Raw genomic sequence first — 11,562 nt, forward strand, 5'->3', positions numbered from 1 at the left:
TTCAGGAGCTCTACGTCACAGCAAGGGAGACGCCACCGAGCCCACCGCCAAACGTCGTAAGGATATAATATAAATACTTTAGTTTTTGAAATTAATAATTCTAATCAAACATATCATTTTCAGGTACCGATAGCAGACACCCAATAAGTGAGTTTTTAACAGGAACATTTTTTCTCAACAAAAATTTTTCTATGTTTATTTGTTATGTTTTTTTCAGATGATCAATAAAATAATGACATTTATGACAAAAACATGACTATATCATTTAAAATTATATTTTATTTTCCTTTTCCTCTCCTACTGGATATTTTTAAATTACTATGTGTGTACTTTGGGTACAGTATGAAGGATTTTTTTAAATTTCTATTAGTTACCAAAAACATAATATAGTTCATACTATTACAATTATGTGTGGTGTGTGGATCAAATAAGAGTTATAAATAGTTATAATGGTTGTCAGGATGTCAGTGAAGTTAATGACATTAGGTAGGTATTGCATGGGATGTCTAAAGATTTGCATGTAACAAAATTAAAGATTTTAGAATCAATATACTACAATGAGTAAAACAAATACAACCTAAATTGTATAAATATTTCCATTGTTAAAGTAATTTAATTTCATGTGTAATAATAATATAAAACTAATAAAAACTAATAAAAAAGTAAATAATATAATATGTGTTTCCGTCTCATCCGAGAGTTACTTTTCATAGCAATTGATCCAGTGGCAAAATAAATTATATCAATTCACGGTGACCTAGTATGTAGTAGCACACTACATAATATTAAAGTTTTTAGTGAATAAAATAGTATCATCAATGGTGTTTTATTATGTAAAACAAATTATGTAAAAAATAATCAACAGCAATTTGCAGTGTTGTTAATTATAAATTAAATATTGTTATTAAGATATCCAATTGTGTGTATAGTATCAATGGTTTTTTAAATTGTTATTTTAGTTATATTAGTTAGGTTAGGTTCTACCCATGTACCAAATAGGACAAAACTGTTGTGCTTATTAATTTACTGTATTTTAAAAAAATTGTTATTGAACAAATGGTGTTTAACACAAAACAAATACTCTTTTACTGAGCAAAACAATTAATACAATGTCAATTATATAAATATTGAAATAATTACATTTATATATAGTAAGTAAATAGTAATAAAATCTAATTATATAGAATCTAATAGTAATGAAATCTCAATCATGAGTAAAACAATTAATAAAAATATGTCAAGTTAAGTAATGTCTCAACCATTAATACAATATAAATCAATCAAGTAGTTCAGCGAAATACAGTGTACAAAATATTAAAAATATTGTGAGTACAGTGAAATTGACTGATTAATGTCAATAGCATATATATATGATTACATAAAAACAAAGGATAACCATTAATACAATATAAATTAATACTACTTAAGAAAGAAATACAACAATAAAATGGTGTAATAAATATTGGGAACATAGTGAAATTAACTTATTAATGTTATTTATACATCATATAATATAGGTACATTAGAATCTTAATGTGTGAAATAAAATACAACATTTAAATTAAATTGTCTGTACTATCTGTACTATATCATACTATTCAATAGGATGTGGTACAATACAAATAACACAGACATTACATACATTGTTTGACATTAGTTACGAATTCACATTATAGTGAATTCGCATCCAGAGAGAACCACGAGGAGGTTGTCAAACTTTCTCTCCGTTTAGCCCGAAGGCAAGGTCCACGAAGTACCTCCACACAGACCACGTAGAACAGCGGTGTAACGTATTATGTTTGAAAAATATGTCACACGTGTTAGGTTTAAAGTCACCTAGACTATCATCATCATCTTTGAACATCGGGCGCATGTAGAACACAGACCACGTAGAACAGCGGTGTAACGTATTATGTTTGAAAAATATGTCACACATGTTAGGTTTAAAGTCACCTAGACTATCATCATCATCTTTGACCACCGGGCGCATGTAGAACACATACCACGTAGAACAGCGGTGTAACGTATTATGTTTGAAAAATATGTTACACGTGTTAGGTTTAAAGTCACCTAGACTATCAGCAGGCGTCACCTAATTATAATATACTTACCATTGTCACCACTCGTTGCATTACAGAACTTCCCTGTACACTATGTTCTTGGTGACGAATCGGCCGCTGTCATCGGCGTACATGCCGACTCTCACGGACTGTGCGTTTCTCACCCTCGAAAACGCCACGTACAGTTGCCCGTGCGTGAACACAGGCGACGTCAGTAACAAACCTACACGGTCGAACGTCTGACCCTGCGACTTGTTGATGGTCATGGCGAACGACAATCTCACCGGGAATTGAAGGCGCCGCAGTAAGATGGGCAGGTCGTCCTCGCCGCTGGACGTGAGCGGTATCTTGGGCACGACGATGTCGTCGTCCTGTGCTTCACCGCCCAAAATCCTAGCCTTGAAATTGTGACGCCGCAGTTCGGTGACCACCAACCTCGTACCGTTGCACAGTCGTCTCCTCGGATCGAGATTTCTGAGCAACATCACGATGCACCCCACCTTCAACGTCAGCCGGTACGGCGGCAGGCCGTCCGGTTCCAAGCTGTTGAGGAACTCCGTGGGAAAATTGGCCACTTCGTCGGGATCGTCCGCCATCATGGTGTCGACGGCGGTGTAGCTCATCTGAGCACCGTCGACGCGCTCCAGCACGTCCCTGTTGACACCTCTACAGTCTTCGTTGGTGGGACACACAACGATTCTCCGAGCGAATTCGTCGACGTTGGCCAACGACATTTGCTGCGGGTACACGAAATCGATCAAATCATCAACGTCGCATACCATTTGCCGCGGGATTTGCACGGTGTTCGGAACGCCGTCGACCGCGGGCAGTCGGCCGTTGCCGAGCTCAAGCAACCAAGTCGCAAAGTCCGCGTCGTGGTCCGCGCGCATGTTCTGGACCAGATTGAAGCGCTCCATGACGCGCCAAAGACCGTTTTCCTTGATCGACGACATGACGATCTCGGCTCTCGTCCCTCTCCGGACCACGGGCAATATCTGCCTGAAGTCGCCGGCGAACAGCATGGTTTTACCGCCGAACGGTAATTCCGATGCCATGACGTCCCTGAGCAGGCGGTCCACCACCGTCAGTTGCAGTCCCGGCGACATTGGGGCTTCGTCCCAGACGATGAGCGCCGCGTTGCGTATCTTTTGCGCTCGCTCGGACTGCATGGTGACGCTGGACGTCGAGTCTTCGGTCAGCGTGCCGAAAGGCAGTCCGAACGTCGAGTGTACGGTCATGCCGCCGTCCATGAGCGACGCGGCGATACCGGTGAACGCCACGCACAACACCTCCCGCTGCGGAGGTCGGTGCCGAAGCGCCCATATCAGGCATCCGTACAGCGTCGTTTTTCCGGTACCCCCCGGGTCCGTCGACGAAGAAAGTTTTCGCCACCTCCCGTTGGTCATCGACGGCCGCCATCACGCGGTCGTACACCGTTCGCTGTTCGGCGTTCAAGGCGTCTACTTGTGGGGCCCACCGTGCCGCCGCGTCTATTGCCCGGAACAGCGCGTCGTCCTGCAGCGGTTCCAGTAGACGGGGGTCGGCGAGGGGCAGACCGTAGTCGCCCGGCGATTTTCGGTGTACACGAAGTAGATCCTCGATGGCCGCCAGACACGCGGCCCTCGCGCGGTCGACGTCTTGGAGACGGCGGTTGAAGTCCTCCATCATGTTTGCTTCGTTCGCCTCGTACAACGCCAGCGGGTTTGAGGGCTCGCAGAACACCAGTATAGTGACGAACAGATACCGCAGCTGCCGCGGTGTGTCCAACGTCGCCGATTCCGTCAAGCAATCCCGCCACGCTCGGTCGTCTTCCAATAATCCGAGTGCAACGGCAGCCGCCGTGAATGTTTCGTGAACGACCCCGTCCACCGTCCTTATGTCTTGAAAGGACTTCGGGCCTCTTCGGTTCAGAAGTAGCAATCTCAGGTGGAAACGGTCCCGGTCCAGTGGGTTTACTATGTACATCCGAGCCAACGTAACGTTTGCCATCCGAATCCGCCGCGGCAACCATTGGGTGACATTTCTTACGAGTGCGTTTTCTTGATTACGTGGCATCTGCCAGGTGTAATGCGTCGGTATTTCTTGGTACAAGTATTGTCGAGCATTCACGTCTGTTGTGTTGAGCGCGAAGAACTGCGTGAGTTTCGTACTACGCACAGCTTGGTTCTGTAGCCGTTCTTCTGCTTGGCCCGGCGCAAAGTACACGTTCTGACGACCCTCCAGGTGGACAGGAAGTCTGACGACCGTGTGACTTTTGCCGTGCAATTTGTACGAAAACAACCGCCAGATGCCTTCTGGTGGGCTGACATATCTTGAGTTTACGTAACTGAAAATTAATATTGAAAAGATAACTAACAATGGCTCTATAGATGATACCGTCTGGTGTTGTGATTGGTATTATTATTATTATTATATAATTCAAGTAAATGTAATTTATTTTTTGTTCTGTAGACACAAAGCATTGCATTACAATGTGCATGTGACGAAGAATCCCTACAACCGTTGAACGATATATTACGATGTTTTAATAAATAAATGTCGTGAAATCAAATTGTTAATGTCAACTCGAGTAGCTAAATATAATCATAGTGGACGTCTAGTGAATGTTATGAATTAATTTATATAAGTATACAATTTAATCTATAATTTACAGAGTTGGTATTAGTATATTAGTAGTATATTAGGTGATCAAGGTGATAACAGTGTACACATAAAATATTCAAAATTTAAATTATTATTATTATTATTATTATATTATATTATATTTTAAAATTTGTATCAGGTGGAATACATTATAACTGTATAATATTATTTAAGAATGGCAAAGCTGTAGGAATGTTAATTTATGCCAACGAAAATAACAATCCATAAAAGCGTGTTTCACATTGCCGAGGTGTTGAAGTTTACAATTTTAGACAGTATATTATGTGATCACGGTTAAACTTAGATCAGGTTATAAACCAAAATTTATATCTATTAGGTATGTTAGTTAATTGGTGTACTTAATGTCATTGATGTTTAGTTCTGTATGCAATGTAATGTGTATAAACAACTTGAATGGAAAAGCATAAAATATCAAATTTAATGTAATAATAATAATAATACCTAAAGAACACACATTAAATAATATAGCTAGTATACAATAGTAAAAAAACTAAAAGTTATCGGTAAACGATTACAACTACCCTAAAAACCTAAAAAATAGTGAGTAAAATAATTCATACACACTGGACACACTGCTAAAAATGACACATGCATAAAATATTGTTATATGCTAATAATGATGGAATGGTAATAATTTTCAATGTAATACCTATAATAAAAATCTATCAATAATAATGTAGACCACCTATAGAACTCTCTGTAGAAGTACATAATACATAATATAAGGTACAACCTACATATTAATTAATATATAATATTATAAAAATCTTAAGACACTATTAAATCATTTATTAATTAACTATTTATTTAATTTATGTTTAATACTGTATGCAATAGAATGTTTATTATACACAGCTTGAATGAAGACACATGAAAAAAAGGATTAAAATTATAAAAATTACACTATTGATGGGAATTATTAAAAATTAATAAATGATTTATTAGTTAACTATTTATTCAATTGATGTTTATTACTGTATAATAATAATAGTTTATAAATGTAGAAGTTCCTAAAGTTTTGCTCAACTGAATATTCTTATTAAAATGTAGAAATGTTTTCATAAAAAAGTAAAGTTCTTTAATCATTAAAATTTTAGTTTTTAGCCAATGTCAAACCAAAGTAATTTTATTATTTCAAACTAAAACGTGTACATATTTAAAATTAAAAACAAAACAAGAGTAATACAATGGAATAAAAACAAATGTAATTAAGTAACAGAATTTCTAAATTTAAGATTTTTATGTGAATTTTAAAAATTGTCCAATTTAATATTTAAAATTCCTGAACATATAAAGTAGTAAACACACTAAATAAACATACAATATACTATTATAATGATTATACCTAAATTTAGAAATATGTAAATTATAAAATTAAGTTAAGACTCACTTGGCAATCTCATCCTGGTCCTGAACTTCCAACGTCACACGGTCGTGTCCCTTGTATATATACTTGTAGATATACATGACACTCTTTATGGACGTGCATATCTCGACGTTGATGTGCGCGTCATACTTGGCCAGAAGGTAAGGGTTGTACGGCACTACACACTCGTTACCAACCTCACGACCTCTCACAAGTACCACCCGGCCGTCATCCGGTCGGCGGTACTTTGGATATCCGCCGTCCGCAACGTACACAGTCTCCTCTGCGTACGCTTTCGGGAAATCTTTGGAGCATTTGTTGTCCACCATGCACGGACACTGTGGATTGACTGTTCCACACGGCCCGTAGATCATGTGAGACTTGACGCAGTCGTGTAAGCGCCTGTCGATTGCGGGGTCCGGCAAGAAGGCGCAAACCACGTCGTCCACGTCCTCGGCCGTACGGAACTTACAGTCCTCTGCCAGGATTATCAGTATATGCGCATGGGGCAGACCACGTTTCTGAAACTCGATAGTGTACACGTAAGCGCCGACATTACCAAACACACGATTTACAGTTATGTCACCTATTAGCTCCTGTAGCTTCCTGTTGAACACTCTGGCCACCAGGTCCGGCCTGTCGCTTGCCGTGCTGTGGGCAGCCAGGTTTTCAGTGATCTCTGGCCACCTGGGGTTGCACGTAAACGTTATGAACAGGTCGGGTTTCCCTTTGGTACGCACTACGGTGATGGCGTCTTGATAATTCATCTTGTTGAATCGGTCGCTACCCGTGAACGTCGACGGCAATATGATCCTACGCCCGACCGCCATGGGATCGATGTGGAGCTGTTGGTTCACATGGTCCATGAGCCCTTGATACGCTTCGGCGAGGAGATCCCTCTGGTGCAAACGTATGTAGTTCAGATTATTCGACTCCATTCGAACATACTGGTCGCACACATACATCTGCAACAAGAACCGACCCTGATGTAACAAACTAAACAGTTCATGTCTTTGGTCGTTATTTCCCTGATATCTAACAGCCAAACGGTAGCACGCAAACTCTCTGATACTGTTGCGATTGCGGACATTGTTTCGTCGGTTGCCCGCTTGCAACATCCCGTTATGCCAACCGGCCTCGCCGTACGGGAAAAACAGCGGATACAACATCGGATCCGAGTGACACGACCCTTGTGAAATGTAACGAATGGTATATATTATTTAAAGTGAATTGCTAAATCAACGATTTGTAGTAGCTGGGGGTTAGAGGATGGAGTATAGCAAGTACATAACCGCAAAAAAAAGGTTATTAAAATATTAACTCTGATCTCTTTGTATTCCAAGGATTTATAGTGTATATTTGTAAGTGATGTCTGTTATGAAGTCCAAACAAATCATGAAATTAAGCACCGAATTAATGTGACTATATTATGTTTGATTATTGATAAATTATATAGTACACTACATACAAATCATAACACGACTTATTGTCATACTATCACTACAAGATGAATATAATTTATAATGAATATGGTTTGAATTTAATATTGTTAATTTAACTTTATCTAATATTTTATGTATACATAGGTCCCCTAGCTCGAATAGCAATACCTGATCTATTATGATTAAATTATGTCCTGAATAGAATTCCTGGCCTGTCTATTTAACATTCTAATCACTAATAAATCTTTGAACGACACATATTATCGGAGATGCGAACAATAATATAATTATCCTTCAGTCTTTCAAAAAAAAAAATAGGAGAACGCTGCAGGATTTGTCAAAATATAAATAAAGCTTATTAAAATAATTTAAAAAGTAATAGAATATAATAGATTCATTCAGAACTTTAATTTAAAAAAGTAAAAACTAAGTAAAATGTACTATTAATTCTGAAAAAAACTGTTTTTGTTGCGTTTTCTATTTATAATTGTACTCAGTTTTTTAAGCACAAACTAATAATATAAAATGATAGTCATAAAACTGACAGTGCATATTATTTTAAAGCTAAAAGATAAAAGTCAGATAATTAGGTTTAATATTAAGACTGCAATTTGAGATGGAACATATTAATATGCGCTTACAAACTATTATTACTTGACACTATATCAATCTATTTTACAATATGGGATAACTATATGGGGTGGTACCTCTGAAAACACACTAAAACCACCAATATAATTTGATATACATAAATAAACGTGAATCTATAAGATACAACCTAAATATCAATTATTCAAAAAACAGTATTGGTCAGATATTTCTAGACTATTTAGGACCAACTTATTTCAATAATCTAGAAATTAATTTTAAGAGGTATCTAAGGTAACTAATTTGTTATCTCAATTACATAGTTTATAAGTTTCTCATTTTTGTTATAATTGTATCGAGTCTTTTTATAATTATATTAATAATTATCACATGCGAATTATTTATCAATATCAAAAACCTTATTTATGTTAATTACTGTTATTATTAATCTTAATTAATTATTCGCTATTTTTATATATTTAATATAATCTGTGCACTTTTCTGTCCATTTGTTAAAAATTGTTATAATGTTTGATTTAAAACTGTTTGAATAAATAAATAAATAGTAAATTGTATATGCTGTGTAATCTCTCTAGCTAAATAGCTTGTTCAGTATCCTTATATTATTTTATTGATGATACACATGATAAGTACTATATGTTGATCCCCGCTGTATTTAATGTATAATGATGTAATTTAGTAAAGTATTACTGCACAAGTGAACGGGTTAAGGTCGGTTTTGACCTAACGAATTAGTTATTAAGTAATTATATTTCAAAATAATGTCCAAAATGTAGTGTATACTTAATGTAAATTTAAAATCGCAGTGTCAGCTTTACTGTACAACAAAAACTATGGTTCTATTTGATGGTGTTGATATTAATGTGCAATAAATATAGTGAATATAAGTGAACAATTTGAGACAGCTGTGTAAAAAATTGTGTTTTTAGTAAATAATTATTAACTAACCCGCTGGTATGGTTTGCATCCTGTGTTGCGGGTTGATTGGATTCGTATCGTAGATGACCAGATTAATGTCTCTTGGCGGACGACCCCCTTCACCTACGAACACGGCCGCAACTTCGTTTGCGGTAGGCAGGTTGTTTCGCCCGTCGTCCCGGGCCGCATCTCGGACAAAATGCATCGTCACTGGCCTAGGTCGCACACCTGCGGGATCGGCGTCGGCTAGGTCTCTTTCTGCCAGCCACACCTCACGCATGTTCCTGGAACAAATATAGACATGTATATTTTTATACTTAGACAGACTCCATTTAACTGCATTTAACTCTATAATTGTATAATTAACATAATACATAATAATAAATATATATATTATAAATGTGTGTGAAGTGTAGTAAGCTTAGGAGACCACATAGGTTGGGTAATAACAATAAAACCTATACTTCATATAAATCCAAGCATTAAATTAGTAATATATTTTGGTATAATTATGATATAATAATAAAAACGTCCCAGCCCTAAGTTATATTTAATGTTACCTATATCATTCATAAGTACATATAACTCTGTTGGTAGCAGAGTAAAATTATAATAAACACATAAAATACATATAATATTTAATATAATTTAAGTAATAAAGTAAAATTTTTTGCTTTGTATACTATTTTGAATCAACATTAAGTAATAACTGCAGTATATTGGTAGCTGTGAGTGTCTAATATCAACGTAATATCTAGTTTGACAGTTAACATAGTTAGTTTATTGGTTACAGTTTTTTTGTTTTTTCTGTCTACTTTGAGAAAGGTATCTGTAAAAGAAATTTACTCTAAGGGGCAATTTATATTCCTAATGTTAATAAATACAATAAATTTATATCTTACTTAAAAGCCATTGCGTACGGATTTACGTCTCGCAGAAAACCGTCCAATAGTCCCATCACAACTACGGACAGTTCACGATGATTTCTCTGCAGAGCCATCCCAACGCGGCGGGCGTTGGCCTCTGCGGACTCGAGGAAATACAACTGACAGTAGTTGGCATCTACTCGGTCAACGGCCACGTCATTATTTATCCTCTGATAAGTTTGGCCTTGGATACACATTGTTCGCGGTCCACGCCCTCGCAAACGCCTGTCGTCTGTGCCACAGCTAAACGCAGCGAATGCCAGGGCGTTGTTGTACCGGCGAATGTCGTCTCGGAATCTACGACCATCCTGTGAATCTCCAATCAACAAACTCATTAGTAAAAAAGGGGCGGGCAACAACGCGTGTTGTCCTGCAGCGGTCACTTGACCGTTGTTACAGCAAGTGGAGAAGTGCATATTGGCACCCTGGCCCACAACCTCGCCTTCGAAGTGGCGGGCGTTACACTGTGTGCAGATTCTGTTTAACGCGCCCGCGTTGTGCTGCTCTGGAAGCGGGTGTGTCACGCCTGCCGGCCTGTCAATTATTGGCGCACGCCCTCGGGGTTGTTCACCCACGGCAAGTGGTCGGAACTGCAATTTAAATGATAAATTTATCTATGGTTTTTTTTATAAGTAAGACATATTTACTGACCTCTTCGTCGACGTCTGGCTGCAACTCGTCGAGCATGTCCACAAACTCCAGTTCCGCTTGCACTTCGTCCATCTGCACTTCTACCACTTCCACGTCATCCCCTCCGTCCATCTGGACTTCTACCACTTCCACGTCATCCCCTCCGTCCATCTGAACCTCAACAAATTCCACGTCCTCCACCACTTCCATCTGGACCACCTCGTCCTCCACCACTTCCATCTGGACTACCTCGTCCTCCACTTCCTCCACACCTTCCATCAGGACCTCGACAAATTCCATGTCCTCCACCACCTCCACTCCTTCCACATCATCCCCTACATCCACTGGGACACCAACGACTTCCACGTACTCCACACCCTCCACTGGGACGCCGACGATCTCCACGTCCTCTCTCTCTTCCATCTCGACGTCCCCAAGCACCTAAAAGTTAGGTTGAGTTTAGAGTAGGTACAATTGTATTGATAATTCTATATAATTATAATAATAACAACAATAATTGACAGTAAGCGTAGGTACCTATAATATGCAATAAGTGAATTTATATGAAATAAGGTTTATGTCACACAAATAAAAGCATACATGTTATGGTTCAAATTTTTTTTTAAATAGTTACAAAATAATGTTTAGCTGAATGTGATCAAGTCACACCTATATACAAGCCCTGCCTAACCTAACCTTAATACAATCTTTTATGATAACATTGCAGTAGGTATATTGAATAGGTAGGTAATAGTAGGTATACTGAATTTTGTTACAGTGAAATAAATAAATTTAAACTTTAAATTAAAACTTTGGTTGAATGAAGTTTAAAAAGTGAGCTGTATATTGAACGCCATAACTATATCAAATATTGGCAATAAGGTTTATAGAATGTTTTTGCTGTTGTCATTTCGTACTGGTAGTACAGTGTACCTACACACTTTATT

At 37.9% G+C, this 11,562-nt stretch overlaps 3 protein-coding genes across 3 annotated transcripts; all 3 read right to left on the minus strand.

Annotated features, from left to right (window-relative positions):
• Window positions 1–2,131: 2,131 nt before the first annotated feature.
• Window positions 2,132–3,166, minus strand: LOC132932646 (ATP-dependent DNA helicase PIF1-like). Its single transcript, XM_060999021.1, has one exon. The coding sequence runs from the start codon at window positions 3,164–3,166 to the stop codon at window positions 2,132–2,134; it is 1,035 nt and encodes a 344-aa protein (XP_060855004.1).
• Window positions 3,167–3,294: 128 nt separating this feature from the next.
• Window positions 3,295–7,259, minus strand: LOC132932647 (uncharacterized). Its single transcript, XM_060999023.1, has 3 exons — window positions 6,115–7,259; window positions 3,418–4,386; window positions 3,295–3,355 (listed from the first exon to the last, which is right to left on the minus strand). The coding sequence occupies exons 1-3, from the start codon at window positions 7,257–7,259 to the stop codon at window positions 3,295–3,297; spliced, it is 2,175 nt and encodes a 724-aa protein (XP_060855006.1).
• Window positions 7,260–9,084: 1,825 nt separating this feature from the next.
• LOC132932648 (uncharacterized) lies at window positions 9,085–11,038 on the minus strand. The gene is made up of 3 exons (XM_060999024.1): window positions 10,625–11,038; window positions 9,962–10,575; window positions 9,085–9,343 (listed from the first exon to the last, which is right to left on the minus strand). Exons 1-3 carry the CDS (start codon window positions 11,036–11,038, stop codon window positions 9,085–9,087), a joined length of 1,287 nt encoding a protein of 428 aa, XP_060855007.1.
• Between the last annotated feature and the right edge of the window lie 524 nt (window positions 11,039–11,562).

The sequence above is a fragment of the Metopolophium dirhodum genome, chromosome 1, assembly GCF_019925205.1.
Source record: "Metopolophium dirhodum isolate CAU chromosome 1, ASM1992520v1, whole genome shotgun sequence".
NCBI lineage: Eukaryota > Metazoa > Arthropoda > Insecta > Hemiptera > Aphididae > Metopolophium > Metopolophium dirhodum.